The sequence below is a fragment of the Hippopotamus amphibius genome, chromosome X (assembly GCF_030028045.1).
Source record: "Hippopotamus amphibius kiboko isolate mHipAmp2 chromosome X, mHipAmp2.hap2, whole genome shotgun sequence".
NCBI classification, from domain to species: Eukaryota; Metazoa; Chordata; class Mammalia; order Artiodactyla; family Hippopotamidae; genus Hippopotamus; species Hippopotamus amphibius.
In genome coordinates this window covers 38,827,350-38,845,792 of record NC_080203.1, presented here as the reverse complement: position 1 = coordinate 38,845,792, position 18,443 = coordinate 38,827,350, and the positions used below count along the sequence as shown (strand labels likewise).

The 18,443-nt window shown below is 40.0% G+C and overlaps 1 protein-coding gene across 9 annotated transcripts in view; it reads left to right on the top strand.

The window, feature by feature from the left end:
- Positions 1-18,110, top strand: part of PAK3 (p21 (RAC1) activated kinase 3) — a 257,512-nt gene extending 239,402 nt beyond the window's left edge. For all 9 annotated transcript variants that reach the window (XM_057717981.1, XM_057717976.1, XM_057717975.1 and 6 more), the window contains 2 exons: positions 8,909-9,046; positions 12,608-18,110. In XM_057717981.1, the coding sequence (XP_057573964.1) occupies positions 8,909-9,046; positions 12,608-12,697 (228 nt within the window). In that variant the 3' untranslated portion in view covers positions 12,698-18,110. The remainder of the gene's footprint in view (positions 1-8,908; positions 9,047-12,607) is intronic.
- Positions 18,111-18,443: the final 333 nt, after the last annotated feature.

Genomic DNA, 18,443 nt, shown 5'->3' with positions numbered 1-18,443 from the left:
CCTTTGCATTCTGATAAAAGGATACTCTGAGGTGTCTTATGTAAGCTTCTCAGCAGAGAAAGTCAGCTTGATTAAGGCAATCTTAGCTCTGTAGCTGCAAGAGCCAACATTCTAACTGTATCGCCAAAAACAGGCTGACCTTTTTGCTGTTCCTTCCTTCCTTCCTTCCTTCCTTCCTTCCTTCCTTCCTTCCTCCCATCCTCCCCTCATCCCTCTCAACCTCCCTCCCTCCCTCCCTCCCACTCTTTCTCCTTCAACCAACAGTATGCATCATGTGAGCTGAAAAGTGAATTCTATTCCTAGGTCTGCCAGTCAGGAGCCCCCTGACCTTGTATAGGTTATTTCTTACTGGGCCTCTATTTCCTTATTGCTTCAAACAGGTGGAATTTGACAACATTACTGGTTACCAGTGGACTCTGCAAATTCCATGGACTCCTAGAATTCCATGGAGGTCCTTGGGGCCCAAGGGGGAGGTCACGTGGCTCTTGAGTCCACCAAAATAGCCCATCTTTAATTTGTTTTCTGTATCAGGCTTCCACATGACATTTAGTTAAATAAAAGGGGCAACTTGTGGGTCTCTTACTCTGATTCTGTATTCTTAGGCTGTAGATAGGCTCCAGCCTTCCCTGAGTGCCAGAAGGGCCAGGGTTTGAGTATGCATTATCTATAGGAGTGCTTCTGGAGTTGTGACCTGCAGAAAGCTGTTTGGATACATCTCTATCATCATCTCCTGACTAAATCTGTGTTCCATAGAGTGGAAAGATGCCCCTTTCCCTACTTGACCGTGATGCAAAGCATGCTACACATGGGACTGGACAAGCCCACACCAACAGGAATCTTGGGGAGAAGCCAGGGAAGAACTCAGCAGTGATAAAACTATTGCAGGGACCCGTGGTCTACACTCAGGGGTGTATCGGGAAGAGGAGCAAGTTGTGGTGTACAGAACTGTTCAGTGAACTGCATATAAAACAGAAGTTGAAACCAATTTATGTGAGCAGTAATGTGTGTTTCACAGATCATATCATAGTCCAGCTGGCTTTTGATCCTAATATGGTAATTTGGAAAAGCTCCAGAGAATCAGGGACTTAGTTCCTTCCTGCTCCAGTATTCTGAAATGAGATAGGAACAAACGTATGATGGTAAACGGTACCTTGGAACTAGAGACTAGGTGTGGGTTGAAGAGAAAATGGGAGGTGAGGAAGTCAACATACCAGACATAGACGATGTTTTGAGAGGTTTTATGTGAGAAGGACCGGAGAAATGGGGTAGTGACAGAATACATCCTAGGATCGCGTGCCCTTGACCTTGCTGATTTGTTGAACCTTTATCTTCATTGCTCTTCCTCTTCACTCCACCAGCCACCTTCCCGCCCCACGGTACTTTGGCCCCATTCCTTGTCCTGTATTTTCCTGCTCCCTCTGCTTCTGACAGCTTTTTTCCCTCTACCTCCTGTTCCATTTTGCTTTCCTACTTTTTCAGCTCTATGCCCACCCCCTCCCCCACTTCCAGCCCCGCTGTGGTTCTCAATCTTGGCTGTTGCTTGGGCTGCCCAGGGTGGCTTTCTGAGCACACGTAGCCTGCTCCACGTTTCCTGACAAGCACTATTAATCCTGAGAGATTAGAATGAGCGTGTACACTGTCAGAGTCATCTGGTCTTTATTTGCTGGCTGTGGCCAGTTTGTATGCTTGAAAGGAGCAGTCTAAAGCTAGGCCAACGCCTAATCAGTCAGTGGTACCTAATTATCTTTTACCATTGACCTATAAGGGAATAGATCTGTAATAAGATCACTTTAAATGCTTTTTTAAGAATTATACAACAGCAGAGCCCCTCCCCTCCCCGTGCATAATTTGGTGACAGATGAAAACTACTGTGTGAGACAAGTAGGGAACTAAATTAGATCACAGTGCTTATTCAGTTATCACACTGAACTGTTGGGTTGAATAAGTCCAAATAGGGAACACAATGGTAGTTATAGCAATTTCTTTTTTGTAGATTTGGCCCCATTTACTCTCTTCTTAGAAATGTCAGGGCCTTTCATGAAATCCATAAACACATCAGAGGCAGTAATACACTCTGGCCTTTAACCTCTGAAATCCCAGGTCACAAGTAAACTCAGTCATAAGGTGTCAAGTCACTCGTTGCCAAATCTCTCCCATAAAACACTCAAAGGTAGTTGAAAATTCCAAAATGAGAAAGGAACCAGGACAGCAGTAGGTTACAGGCAACAACCAGAGGACACACTGCTTATAAACTCTCAATGTATATACAGACACTGGTGAATACAATATGAAACCTAATGGGCTACCTGCCTTTTGTTCCCTATTTCCAAGTAAGTGGAAAACAATTGACCTCCAGAGAGCCCATTTCCTCTGTTAGAGATAGAGTTGCGCATGCTCAGTGTGCCTCATCTCTTGAAGAGTCCTTGTCTGCCTCCTGTTACAAGAATTACTACCTCAGAGGCTGGGAACACTGAGAGGTGGTGCCAGGCAGTGGTCAGGAGCGTGGACTCTGGGCTCACAGTCCCTGGATTCAGATATTGACTCCCTCATTGTTAGCTGCGTGATGTTGGACAAGTTAGTATATTAACCCTACCACCCTCAGTTTCTTCATCTCTCAGTTGGGGATCTTAAGTATAACTCAGGGGGTTGTTGTATGAATTAAGTGAGCTAATAGTAATCATTTAATAAATGCTAGCTAATAATATTTCCCTTGAAAACAGTATTTATAAAGATATTAAGATACAGATGAATAGCCCTCTTGGTCTTATAGTTACATTGTTTGTTAAATAGATTTTTATGGGCTAGGCTGGGAGCCTGTTTACCATGTATAACACGATTTCCATGGGAAAATGTGTTTTGAGTCCCAAATATTCAACTTAGAAAAAAACGTTCACACCACACCCTCTCCTCTTTGTAAAGGGAGTCTTTATATCAGTGCGGGGGCCTCTCAGGGTTACTAACACACTTCCGTGTAAGTCTCCTGGTTTGTTTTTTAATGTCTTAACCTAAACTTTATAAACTGTTATAATGAACTGAAGTCACAAACTGAAGCTTTTTAATTAAATGGTTAGTCCAGTTGCAAAACTGCCTTAATGAAAATTTATTGGATACATATGGATTGTTTTGGGACCTCTTTGGAGAAATGTGGTAACTTCTAAGATGACTGCTTTGATCTTTTTTAACTGAGGAAATTGCCAATGAGGTAAATTGAATTATTCCTCCAACTGGGTAAAGTCTTTTACTCTGAGTACTTAGGTAAATTAGTTGCACATCAGGGTCCATAGAAAACTGCAAAATTTGTGGGTTATTGCCAAGTGATAGAGTTATTCAGAATTCTGGAACACCAGAAACTTCTAGGTAATGTGTATATCACAATGAAGAAAGGCACCATTTTCTGGCCAAAGGTTGTCTAACATTATAACTAAGGTCAGTAGGTCATGGGGCCTATGTTGCCTCACTTTAGGAATTAAACAGACTTTGTTTAATGAGGTAGCAGAAGAAAAATCAAGAGCTCCTTCTCTGTTTTTAAAATATTTCTGATCGTTATTGGAATATAATAGCTTTGCACTGTTGTGCCAGTTTCCGCTGTACAACAAAGCGAATCAGCTGCATTTATACATATATCCCCATATCCCCTCCCTCTTGAGCCTCCCTCCCGAGCATCCCTCCCACTCTCCCTATCCCACCTCTCTAGGTCATCAGCAATCATCGAGTTGCTCTCCCTGTGTTAGGCAGTTGCTTCCCACTAGCTCTCTATTTTACATTTGATCGTATATAAATGTCAATACTACTCTTTGACTTTGTTCCAGCTTCTCCTTCCCCACTTCCACATGTCCTCAAATCTGTTCTCTACCTCTGTATCTTTATTCTTCCTCTACCACTAGGTTCATCAGTACCATTTTTCTAGATTCCATATATACGTGTTAGCATACGGTATTTGTTCTTCTCTTTCTTACTTCACTCTGTATGACAGACTCTAGGTCCATCCACCTCACTACAAATAAGACTAAGTTTCTGTGTTTCAAGTTCCAGAGAGAACTTATCGTCTCTGCTTCCTCTCTGGGTTTGCCCACAACAGATTACCATGCTGTGGACCTCTTTCTCCAGCTTTCCCTCCCTTCGATGGCATCCCCTTACTTCCAGTGCTCATGGGGCTTTCCTCCTTCTCCCACACTGAGGAGTTGGGTAGTCAGAAGTTCCCACATGCCAGGCCTGTTCAACTCAGAAAGGGTGCTTTTGTCATTCTCTGTGTATCTTCTTATATGTTTACTGGTTCACTTTAGGGTCTGAGCTTTAATATTTTGTATAGCAGTCTGTCATATTCCCAGCTCAGTTCATTTAGCAACAAAACATTTATTGAGCACCTATTTTGAGCCAGTTGCCATAAAATCCAGAGATGATTGTGACATAATTCCTACCTTCACAGTCTAGGAACACAGATATGTGAACAAGTAATACGTATTCACCCTACAATGTGAAAACAGACATATAAACAAAAGGCTGTAGTAGCTCAAAGGAGGGAAGGACTAACTCTATCTGCATGGTGACCACCATCCCACTTTGCTTGGCATTGAGGGACATAGGACCTTCAGTAGTAAAACCCAGGACGGTCCCCAGAAAATCGAGGTGGTTATTCACCATATCTATCTGGGAGAGATGGAGAAGACTTTTAAAAGGAAGTGCCATTTGAAATAGAAATTAAAAGGCAGGTAAAAGTTTACCAGGCAGTTAAGGGAATAGCATTTTAGGCAGATACGAAAGAGCATTTCTTATCATGGGAATGGTGAACTAATTGGCGTGAATAGTATGTGACCTTTGGTCAATGTGTGTAGGTATGTGGGGGTGGAGGAAGCAGGGCTCTAGGGTGAGGAGAGAACAGATGAGGACTAGAAAGGGAGGCAGGGGTCAAATCATGAAGGAGCTTCTATGCCACGCAAAGGAATCTTTACTACGTCCTGTGTTTTCAAACAACTATAGTGATCCCTTGGTTCAAAATAAACCTTCCTTGGAAGCATAAATAAATAGAGAAAAAAGAAGTATTTCTCTGACTGAAATACATGTGTGGTTGCAGGGTCCTAGAATCTCTATATCTATCTCCCTCTCCCACCTCTTTTCCCACTTAGCTGCTCTTAAGGGGAATTTGGGGGAGTACAGTTTGAAAACCACATCTGTGGACCATAGGGAGCCACCAAAAATTGTTAAAGCAGAAAAATGGATGCCATGATGTGATTTAGGATGAGGTCGATGGTGAAAGATGGACTGAGTGAAGAATAAAAAGCCTTGAGTAATAAAAAAGCCTACTGGGAGGCTATTGTAACAGTTTGAGAGAAGCCCAGCCTTTAGCAGAGACAGTGGGAATAGAGGAAAGTACATGGGTATGAAAGGCATTGCCAAAGCTTGCATGAACAGAAGCTACCGGACTGATTATAATAAAGGTTGGGGGAGGGGAAGGTTTCCAGATGAGGAAGGAGGAGTATGATTCTGGGTTTCTTACTCAAGGAGCAACCAACTGTAAAGGAAATCTTTAATTTCTTTTTTTATTGAGATATAGTTGATGTACAATATTATATGTTTCAGGTGTACACATAGTGATTCACAGTTTTTAATGTTTATACATCATTTATAGTTATTATAAAAGATTGGCTATATTCCCCATGCTGTACAATATATGCTTGTTGCTTATTTATTTTATACATAGTTTATACCTCTTAACCCCACCCCTATCTTGCCAATTCCCCCCTTCCCTCTCCCTGCTGGTAACCACTAGTATGTTCTCTGTATCTGTGAGTCCATTTCTGTTTTGTTATATACATTCGTTTTATTTTTGAGATTCCACATATAAGTGATATCCTATGGTATTTGTCTTCTTCTGATTTGTTGGGTATTATGCTAAGTGAAATAAGTCTAGTCTATTTTCTCAGCCAGCCCATTTTCTTTGCGTTTTCACTGACTCAGATAAAACCAGAATGTGATCAGCTCATTCCTAGATTGATTTTCCTTGATCTTTCTTCAGCTAAGACTTGACTTTGCTAGGAAAACACTTTTTGGTGTGATTGTTGTGTTGCCTACAACTGTTTTTGTCTCATTAGCAGGGCAGTGGGTAGCGATTTTCTTTTTTACAAAGATAGGGCCTGGCTTACACACAAGTTGATTTTGAAGTTAATTATTTGGAACTCCGAGTGCATTTTCCCATAGAAACAGCCTTATGCATAGTGAGTAGGTTCCCAGGCCAGTGCACAAAGGCTATTTGAGCCCTAATATAACTTAAAGTGTGGATTTTTGCAATGGAAATTAGTTGGAAATGATACTGTTGCAATTAAAACGAAAACAATAGTTGAAAAAGAAATCATCTGGGTTTCTGTTTCCCTCAAGGGGTAGTACTTGATGAAAAGCAGGTTTAATCCTAGGAGTACAAAGACAAATAAATGATAGAAATAGAAAAATAGAATAGAGAAATGTTTGTGTAAATTGGATGGCACAGCTTTTTAGATTTTATTTTGTAAATAGTGTTTTGGAGGGTTTTTTAAAAATCATAAAAGCAGTACTCTCCATTGTAGAAAATTAGGAAAATTGAAAACTATGTTTTAAAAAGTCACTCAGATTTTTTTACAGTCTGTGTATTTTTCACGTAATATTTAAGACATACGAAAAAAGTCATTACCTGAAATTCAAATTTAAGTGGACACCCTGTATTTTATCTAGTAACCCTACTCTTGGAAGGAAAAGATCAAATAAATAAATAAATAAATACAAAATCTATTTTGGAAATCTTAAAAAAGAAATCAAGTCACTAATAATCCTGCCACCCAGAGAGAAACACTGTTAACATGTTGGGGTGTTTCCTGTTTCCTCTCTTCAATTCATGTACTAAGAAAAATCTTAGTACATGAATTGAAGAGAGAAAAATCTTAGTACATGAATTGAAGAGAGGTGGGAAGGACTTGGGTAGAGATGTGTATGTACCTTTGAGCAGCAAGAATGTACTGAGCTAAGAATGGTGAGAAGAAAAGTGAGAAAATGAAACAGTATGGAATGCACGCAGACTTAGGGAGAGTGGAAAGGGAGCAAAGAGATGTGTTTGTTTAGGACTGGGTTTGGCTACAGGGCAGAAAAAAGCAAGCAAAGGATGCAGAGTTTGGCAGAATTGTGGCCAGCTGAAATAAGAGACTTTTAGGAGGAGGCAGCAAATGTAAATTGCAGTAACGAATTTTCTTTAAATAAAGGAACACAGATGGTTTGTGAGGACATGTGCTTCAAGCATTAATCATTAAGCCCATTGCTTAATGGGGTGGAGTAAACCAGTTCTCAAAGTGTGGTCCTGAAACCAGCAGCTTCAGCATCACCTGGGAACTTGTTAGAATGCAAATTCTCAGGCGCCTCTCCAGATTTACTGAATCAGAAACCCTGGGGGTGACCCAGGAATCTGTGTTTTAACAAGCCCTCTAGGTGATTCTGGTGCATGCTAAAGGTTGACAGCCACTGGATTAAACAGTCCTTTCTAACCCTTTCTAAAGTATATCTGTGGAGGTTTCTGGAAAGGAGGAGAGATGTCCTCATCGGCTGATAAAAACTGGCCTGGGAAAGGACTTTGGTAGAAAAATTTTTGATAATAATATTAGGAGCCGTGGTGGAAAAGGGGGATGATAATTTGTGGCAAAGTTCAAGCAAGTTCAAGAGGAGCACGTCTTCATGATAGGAGTCTGGTCACATACGCAGACGTAACCCTGGTGGTAATACCTGCAGGGAAACTCCTGTTTATCCTTCAAGACCCTGTTCAAATGCCAGGCTCCTCAGTGAAGCTTTCTCTGAACTCTGGTGTAAATTGCTTTACTCTTACATTGACTTAGCACTTTCTGTGTTCCTCTATTAGCTCTTTGTCTCACTGTATGGTAGCTATCTACACGTCTCTCTCCTTCACTAAATTGTGTCATCTTTGAAAGTAGGACATTCTGTTATTCATCTTTGGATCTCCAGTGTTTAATATGATACCTGATATATACTGCAAAGCTCTAGAAAGAATAGTTTGCTTTTTGGAGCTGTGAGGAATGGCCAGCTTTTTATGGCTGTCGAGCCTTTGAAATATGGGTTTACTTTTGTGAATTAACCATGGTCCTGCATCCAACTCTCGGCCTTAAAGGCTAGGGCCCTTGATTCTGTCGGCACACCATGAGTTGATATCTCTCAGTGGTGGCCTTCCACAGCAAAGATCTCAGAGACATATTAGCAACTTATTATTTTACAGTAGGGTACAGGATTACTAATGTCAACTTTTCTTATATTTTATCTTATTATGGGGAACCTAATTAAAATCTATAGGCGTACATCTGCCCAGGACAAAAGTATTTGAGTCCTTGAGCCTCACAGGTTACTTCTCATCCAGGCACTGCCGTCTTCTAATTCTTTGCACTTCTCTGATTCTATAATATAGTCTGTTCATCCCTGGTCTGCTCACAGATATTCTCCAATCAAGACAAGCAGTTAGCAAATTACAATCACTTTTGCAACTGTGCCTTCTAGAGTTTACACTTGAGTCACCATGATTGGATGTGCGTGTATTTCTCCAACTCTTTAGTCACAGATTCCCAGGCAATTCCTTGGTTTCATTTGCTAGGTGGTTAATCACATATTCATAATATATGGATTTTTACTGGCTTAACTCTCAGAGGACAGCCTTATAACCTTATTTCCAAGCTTTTGGGGGTGGGGCACCTCACTGTCACCTCAGTTACTGCCAAGAGTAATCATTTCTAAATGTTACAGGAACTTTGCAGTATATGTCAGTGTCATTCTCTAAAGTGGAATTTTTAAGACCCAGGATATAAACCAGAAGGAACTAGATTTGTGTCCTCTGTGCCAACTCGTGATCCTACCATGTATGTGCTGAATAGGTTTTTCTAATTTTTTATAGGCATTATATCTGATAGCCACTAATGGAACCCCAGAGCTCCAGAATCCTGAGAGACTGTCTGCTGTATTCCGTGACTTTTTAAATCGCTGTCTTGAGATGGATGTGGATAGGCGAGGATCCGCCAAGGAGCTTTTGCAGGTGAAAATTAAATAGAACAATTGCAAAGAGAGAGTCGTTGTATCGAACTTTTCCATCCCAATGTGTGACAGTAAAAGAGCTTGGTCAAAAGATGGCTAGTTCCAGTTAGGCTCTAACCATTTGATTTGAGACCACAGGCATGTATCTGATACGTGATTGATTGGCATGTTGCCTTTCTTCTGAGACATTGGCAGTTTAATCTATAACTCTTTTGTTCTTCCTGGAGTCTTATTTTGCAAGGGAAAAAAAAACAATGTGAACCTCTGGTGTTGCTGTTTTGTTCTAAACTTTACTTGTGCCCCTGGATGTTGTACGCAGGTGCTCTTGGCCGGAGGTAATTCTCTACATAACTATGCAATTATTTCCGTGGCATTTGCTACTCTAATGCTTTACTGGTCAAAGCCCCTTTGCTTGTGATGCCAAATGGCAGGCACCTGCTTGCCTGGGTGAGTACCATCCAGTGGTGAGTGCCTCTGTAACCATTTGTCCTTTTCATGGCTCTCAGGGATTAGTATATATGATGGTAATTAGTACCTACTTTATACCAAATTCTTTACACACGTTATCTCACTTAATTCTTACAACTCTCTAGGATAGGTGTTATTATCCCCTGTTACAGATGTAGAAATGAAAGCTCACACAGCTACTGAGTGGCAGAGCTTGGATTTGAGCCCCGGATTGTCTGACTTCCTTCCACACAAACCAATTTAGAGGGGGAGAATGCATTTATATTGATAAAGCAATGCATGCCTGGGATTACACGTATAGCTTCACTGCTGGGGACTGTTCCTCGGGGACCAAGATAAAGATCTGTAGCAGTCAAGAAAAGTGATTGCTTGTTCTCCCTGACTTTGAACACATAATCCAGTTAAAAGGCATAACACTGGGTCATACAGAGTGCTATTAACCATAGATTCAGTCTGTTTTAGGCCAAACAAAAAAGTTCCTGTTGCTTCTGAACTCCCTGCAGAGACAGCCACACTCACATGAAAATATCCCATCCCAACCCAAATCATACCTGGGACAAACCAATTTGGAGGAACTGGGGAGCCTACAGCTTGTCTTTTCTGCTACCCGTGAGCATTTCACAGGCTGTCATGGGGCCCAAAAATGTCAAAGCTGAAATAGACATTTATTTAATCCTCCCATTAATCCAGCCTCAAATTATAGATTAAAAACTGGAACTTTCAAGTGCTTCGTTTCCACATCTTTTCACTCCTCCCACCACCCCACATACACATCCTGGTAGCCATTCCTATCATGTCTTCTTCCAAGGATGAGTGAAGATCTAGGTTCTCTTAAGGTAGCTATACAGTTATGTAGGTAATTGCATCAATTATCTAGTTAATTCCTTCCCCAACAATACTTTTATCTGAACCAGATTACTGATGCAAAACGATATTTTGAGAAAATTGAAGAGTTTATTTGTCGCATCTTCTCATTTTATACACGTAAGCTATAATTTGTATATCACCTTAAGTCCATATAACTCCATTTTCTGACTCTAGCCCATTTTAGAGGTTAGAAAGGAGAGAGATACATGACATTCACACCACTGGAAGGCTGGAGGAAAGACACAAATAAGTGGATTTTTATGGAGCGACTTCCATTTGGAAGGCTTAAGTGCAATAGGTGATACAAATCTGTTAAAAGCATGATTCTTACTCTTCAGAAGTTCACAGTCTCCTTGGGAACATGAAAAAAACCGCAATATTGTTTAGAGACTCAGTCAAACCAAGTGGGTGTTCACACAGTAAATGTCATGATTGATTAGAGATGTACTTCAATGGGCTATGGCATTCAGAAAATCTCAGCGAAAAGGAAAGAGTTCGGCTGGGCCTTGAAAGACAGATCACTTTTAGATAGTTTGAGGGGAAAGGGGGAAGGAATTTCAGATGGAAGGATTATCGTGTGACCAAAGGTATGTAGGCAAGGTTCAAGGGAACAGAAAATAGACAGTGTAGCTGAAGTAAAGAGTTCAAGTAAGGAAAGCTGCAGGAGACAGAACCGTAGAGAGCCTTGAACACCAGGCTAAAGGGTAGGGGCTGTAAGTAGTGAGGAAACACTGAAGATATCTAAGAGACACACATGATGAAAGCTTTGTTCAGGAAGATGAATCTGGTGGTATGCAATAAGGATTAGCAATAGAAAGACTTCCCTGGTGGTGCATCGGTTAAGACTCTGAGTTCCCAATGCAGGGGGCCCAGATTCCATTCCTGGTCAGAGAATTAGATCCCACAACTAAGAGTTCAAATGCCGCACTAAGGAGGCCGCCTGCCGCAACTAAGACCCAATGCAATACATAAATTAAATAAATAAATAAATATTTTTAAAAAAAAGAATTAGCAATAGAAAAAAATGGAGGCAGGAAGATCAAGGGGGGATTATTATTATAATTCAGGATTAAGTTGATTAGGCCTAGGGAAAGCAAGAGATAATTGTAAAAGCCATTGTAACAGGCATTGGAAAGGAAGCACTTGGTAACTGATTGCATGTAGAACATAAGGGAGAAGAACACAAAAGTGATCTCAGAATATCAAACCCGTGGTAGTATTCAGCAAAAGCAGAACTGATAGAGGATAATGCTACAGTTTCTAACATTGATTGGCTTCTATGTAGCTTACAAGGAACTATCACTTACCTCATTTAACCATTGTGATAAGCAAAGAAGAGGTTTGAACCTAGATGCTCTGACTCCAAAGCCCCTGTAACTTACATCACATGAGAGTATCCTGTTTGGTAGACTTGAACATACATTTTTAAATGTTGAGTTCAAGATGGCAGAAGGATATTCAAAAGGAAATATCCAGCAGGCAATTGGAGAATAGGACCAGAATTCAGGAAAAAGATCAGGTCACATGATGGATATTTGGGAGTCATCTCCATAAAGCTTGATGAGAATTTGGAACCCTGAAAAGGAATGAGTTCTCTCAGGAATTAAATTAGAAAAAGAAGATGATGAAAGTCACGTTCTGGGAGGTGAGAAGAGTAAGTAAAGCCAGGGAGGAAGACAGAGAGTGAGGGAGTAGTCAGTGAGCATGTGTATAGAAGAGAATTGAGACAGCAGAATGTCACAGGCCCCCAAAGAGAACAACATTTCAAAGAAGGAAGGGATATTCACTTGTTTGAAGAACTGCAGAGAGGCTAAAAAAGAAATGGCGGAAACACACTATTGGGTTTAGCAGTTAGGAGGCCATTGATTTCAGGGTCAAGGTCTTTAGTAGTCAACAGAATACACTTTTTCAAGCATAAGGGCTGCTCCAGATAAATCCATCGATTTAAGAAAATCAGGAAGTTAGACTTGCAAACACAAGTGAGATTTTACAAGACCCCTACTCTGAATTTCTAGCTTTGCCAGTCAGCTTCCAGAAGATTTCATGACACCGAAGAACAAAAACATCTGAAGGACAAAAGCTGGCACTATTGTTTTTTAATGATCTTTAATTGGATCCACAAAATACATTTTAATGAAAAAAAGGCTCTTTGAAAGTGTAAAGTAATATACTTTTTGGAGGAAAGAATTCCAATAATTTCTCTCTCTTTTTTTTTTTCCTTTTGCAGCATCCATTTTTAAAATTAGCCAAGCCTCTCTCCAGCCTGACTCCTCTGATTATCGCTGCAAAGGAAGCAATTAAGAACAGCAGCCGCTAGGACTGCAAGCCTTACCCCACACCATCTCTCTCATGAGTAAGACTGAAATAAAACTCCGCTGCAGGAAAGATGGAAGAAAAGACAGTCAAATAGGGTGGGGGTTCTTTAACTTTCAAATGAATAGATACTTCTTATAAGCCTTTTTCCTACTCCCTCAGATTATGTAATTTATTTGTAAGCCTGAATCGCAGCCCAAACAGGGCAGCAATGTCGAAGTGGCCATAAAGTGGTCACTTCCACCGTGAAGCGAAAGAGCCAGTAGTGAATCCCCTCATTTTGTGCATTCACTTTGAAGAAAAAAAAAGATTTCTCAAAGATGCACACTCCCTCTTCATAGTGTCGTGTTTGTTTTTAAGTTAGAGAGTAGTCCCTCTTGCATTCGAACCTCCTTCAAAACTCCTTACCCAATGTGATGTTTTTCACTTGCATTGTCATTAGATGTCCAGGAAAAAAAATGTCAAAACGTTTTTTTAAAAAAGAAAGTAAAAAACAAAAACAAAACAAAACAAAAAAAAAAATAAAACAAAACAAACAAACAAAAAAAAACCCCAGAGCAAGTACTGTGTGAACATGTGGAAGTCCATGCCCTAATAGAGTTGCAATTTTTTATTCTTCTATAGTGGTGGCTTGATTTGTGTACCTGTTTTTCTGCATTTGTATTGGAAAAGGTTTCTTTTTTGACATTTTCCAAAAGCAGAGAGGAATATGCGTGTTCAGGAAGGGCTTTTAAAAACTCTATATCTAAATAAAGTTCAAATGGTGAAATCTTATTACATTTTCATAATGATGCTTAAGAGGTAGTTGATTTCTCACTTGTATAAACCAGCTTGTTCATCTTCATGATACATGAAAAAAGACACACCAAAACTATGGCACTCCAGTTGGGTGAGTCCAGGTCTTAAACCTAGTAAATCCTGATAGGAGAAACCATACTAAAACAAAAATGGGATTTTCTCTAAGAGCCAAAAGGAAGATAATATAAGCATGCAATACTGAAATCCTCGTTGGACAGTAAACAAAGATAAAGATACCTAATTTAATCCTGTTTTGTGCTTGTGGAACATATGCGACTGTAAAATAGGCACATCAGGAGGAAACAGACCTATTAACCAACATTTGCTGATGATAAAAATGATTTATCCTGACAACTTTTAACATTAAAATATTTTTAAAGATCTGGAGAACAGAAGTATTGTAAGCATTCAACTCTGTAAGAAGTGGGAGGTCAGTGAAAACTACATCCCAGTCAACATTAGGCTCTAAGTACTTGTCGCCCTTTTCCTTATGTATCACCAAATTCTGTTTCCAGATATGGTGTGTTCATACTTAGCCCTTTGGGCTTTTGAATTTTAAAACATGTTTGTAAAGATCTTGAAGTTCTCCAGTGAAAAGCATTTGGGTTTGCAATCATATATCCCAAGAAATATCAGTCCAACTGAATTCCTTTTGTGGCTTGGGGAAAATATGAAAATTTGACGATTATTTCACCATATATCGATTTATTAGAAGTTCAACAGTTGCCACTTCCTGAATCTTCTGAGAGTAGAAAAATATCTGGAGGGTGTCTGCGTAGAAAAGGATATGCTTCTCTTTCGAGCGTACTGTCAGTTTTATACATTCTACAGAGTTGTTTCTCTAAGCCTCTGAAAAGCTAGCAGTTTGTGCAGTAGAAGGCGTCTTGATTTGTAGTATGTCAAGAGTCTGAATAGAACCTATCTACGTCCAGCAAGAGAGGGAAAGAGATCAACGCCATGGGCCTCTCTCCTTCTCTGCCGAGGCACATCCGTCAATATAATCATCTATCCATTCCTTAAAATGAAAGCACTTTCTTTAGAGAGTTTCTGTGCACCATATAATGCATGTATTTATGTTTAGGAGATGATACCACTGGTGGATTTCCTATTGTTTTCTTTGACTATGAAATCTGGGAGCGGCTTGACACCCCCCCGCCACCCCCGAAAACGTCCACAGTGGGATAAAATAACAAATGTGAAAAGATCAAGATCAAATGCTAATATTAATTTGAAGCATACTATGTTATGCATCACAAAAACGTGGCTGGGCCTGAAAATTTTAATGCCACACTATTTTAATGGGGGTGGGGGAGAGAGAGAGAGGGGCCTTAATTTTGATTTCATTTAAAATAGTATTTTTTTCATTTTTCATTCATAGTGCCAGGGAATTCAATGAAATAATACCTGGGATGCAAATAGAATTCAGTACATTGATAACTATACCCTGCCAACGGAGAGAGCCCCAAACCTGGTTGGGAAGCCCTAGTTGTCTGTTAGCATCCCTTATATGTCATGAAGGCCTTTTTTTGGTGGGGGGAGACCTGGAGCAGTGATCCTTCAGGTTACTGTAGGCAGAGAAATGGCTGCTCTTTTATGCTGTTAATTCAGCATATTAACAACGAGGAGCCTGGTACTACTTCACCACATCCCATTGTACCAAGATTTTATGATAATATATCCCAGTAGGCTTTACTGTTACAAACGTATATCTATGTAAATTTTAAAATGAGAACAGCTTCTAAAGACCCTTCCCTGTGTTGGAGAATTATGTATATTTCTAATAAGTATTAGAGAGAAGCTGTTTCTCCTGCCAAAATGATGCTGAAGGATTCACATTTGGTGTACTTGACCAAGTTGGACTCCAGATGGTTAATAGTTTATTCCCTTTCCCTGGATTTTTTTTTGAGCTCATCTTGACACAGGTGAGTCGATCCAGATCTTTAAAGTTGCTAGCATGCCCTGAGATGATAAGGGATAGGGCAGTGGGAAAGTCAGGGAAGGGTGAGAAGCACAGTAGAGATTATTTATTTAAGAAAGAAAAGAACATTAATGTTGTAGCAAGGATCCGGTGCGTTGTCATAATCCCGTGAGGATTTTTGGATGACACAATCCCCTCAAATCAGTCACCACGTTGGGTAATGACTTCGTTCTTGCTGATCTCGTCTATGTGTCATTGTAAATATTTGTGTGTCTGTGTTCCATTTTGGCTACTGGATGGCCAAGTCATGTAAGAAGATTTAACTCAAGTATTTATTCTTTAATTGTGTTATTCAGATTTCTTTCAGGCTTGTGAATTGCACCCCAATGTTTGAGTTAAATCACCTGATCCCCACATCTTTCCCTCCCCTGTGAAGCACATTCCATTGCTAAAAGAAAAAGAAATATGAAATTGCTTCCTGTCGTCTGTATAACTGTTTTGATAGTTTGAGATGTTTGTCTATAAAGGATATTTCTCAGCTCAAAGATCGTGTAAATAATTATATTCGTTTGCTCAATGGGTTGTTTATTTCTAATGAGGCTGCCAGTTCTCAGAGAGAATCTATAAAATCACCTTTAAATAACATGAACAGGGATGACAACTATGTAAAAATAAGTGTGCATATGGACAAAGACTGGGAACACAGACAATTGAAATCAGTTGTGTTAGGGTGGTGGGATTATGTGAAATTTTTTTTCTTTAAAAATTTTTCTTTGATATTGTTCTAATATTGCTTTATAATAAATAAACATCAGAAAGGGGATTATAGAAACATAGAAAAGACACCAGGAGCAGATGCCTTCTGGCCGGAGCCCAGAGCATGCAGGGCACAGATATTTGCTAGTTACAATTATTCCGTAGGCTTTATATTTGCCTGGGTGCTGAGGTTGGCACACGCTCAGGTATGGCACGTGCTTTCTTAGAGGACTGTTATCTGTAAGTTAAAGCTAGGGAGATGTCGCTATTAGAACTCCAAACACGTCCTTCTGCTTTCAAACTAACTGCCCCCTCCACTTTGGTATGGCCTCAAGGTTTCTGTTTTGGTTAGTTTAGATTAGAGGGGTGACCTTCGATTAGCCCCTTTGATAACATCTGTTTCAAGTATCTCCTTTCTGGACCACTTTAGCAGATTTTCAGGTTGAATCTTGGAAGAACAGAAGGATAAAATCCCCAGCTCCCACCATTTCCTTTTCCACCAGAAATATACTATCATTCAGGTAGGATTTTCTTTTAAGGCACAGTAGGCGAGTCCCACTGATTTCAGTAGAAGTTATGACTTGCACTTAAAAGCTGACTATGAAAACATTAAGACCAATATTTAGAACTGCCCTTGCCTGTTGGCATTCAGTCACATTCCTTTTAGCTTTGGCCTGAGATGGCGGCCTCTGTGTGCTTTCTGTCCTGCCTGATTATAGGTTGTATGCAGTAACTACTGTCATTTTTAAATAGAAAAGGGGAGACTATCTACCCAAAGAGAGGAATTTCCTTGTAACTCACCAAAGAAATTGTAGGTGAGGACTTTTATAATGCAGTAGTGACCTCAGGTGTTAGTTTCACCAAGAGCAGACCTTATACCTAGAGAACCCACAGGCTTTTCTCTGGCCATTCTCAACATATAATTTACTTATGAGAGTCTTAACCCTGCCCTTCCCCGTTTAATCTCATGGTCCTTTTCTGAGCTACTTGCAGTTAATATCCGGTTAAACAAAGGCATGGCCAGTGATACAAGCTACTCCCAGTCTCTGAGCAAGAGGACTGAAATTCAGCATTTGTAAATTGACAGTCTAATAGACCCGGGATTTTGAGTGAACGTAACACACAATGCTGAACATGTATTTGCATGTGGATTGGGAAGGAAATAAACGGGACCTTGGAAATAATGGGACTATTTTTCCTAGGAAAGAAATTTTCATCAAAAATTTGTTTCTGGTATAATCTTTCTGTTGGTTAGCTTTAATTTTTTCCACTCCTTTTCTGATCCCACACTCCTTTACTAACTAAATGAATATAAGCTGACTCTTCATGCATCAGGGATGTCTGTTTAATATTAAACAATATCTAACTGAATCTGCAAATGCGGGAACTGCGATAATCACTTCCACGTGCACACTTCTGTGTTCAAGTAGACGATAATAACGAGGAGCATTTACTGCCACGTAATACAGTCACACTTGGAATATAAACTTCTAGAAGCCAGTTAGTGCCATCAGAGTCTCCTTTGGAAGCTGCCATCAGTGAATGCTATCCCATAATACCAGTAGTAAGCAGGTACCATGTTCACCTGATTTGGGACCTATGAGGAAATCAACAGCAATTAGAATCAGTCAGATGTAGTAGAAGTACTAGCCTAGAAGTAAGAATACCTGGATTCTAATATAGGCTCTATTCCTAACTTACTGTGTGACCTTGGGCGAGTCACTTAACCATGTCATGGCTGTTTCCTTATCTATAAAATAAGGGTATTGGACTAGATCTCCAAGGCTTTCCAAAAGCGCTAACATTCTATGGTACTATCCATTGCCTTGCTAATTCATCCTGCTAAAGTGATGGCAAACATCACATGCTTCAGCCTGGGTCTCTTAGGTTGCAGTTAAACGATAGAACTATGTAAGATGATGCCAAAAAAAAAAAAAAAAACAAACCCTAGAATAAATGATGTGAATAATACTAGGGAATGTTGATAAAACTTGTGGCAGCCTTCCAATTCCGTCACAGTTGTTTTGTTTTTGTTTTAATGTTCCTTTTCTGTTGAGTGTTCCCAAGTTTTCATTTTCCATACACTCTGTATGTCAAGTCTGGTTTTCATTAAGCTGTGGCCAGTATTTGCTACTAGAACAGAAATACACTGTCACACTTGCTAGAATAGAACTATACTTGGGCCCCTCCTTTCCTATGAAGCAGTGTTGGGCTTTATAGAGTTTACTTCATAAATGGCACAAGATGGCAGAACCCATGCATTTTCATGGCTGGGACT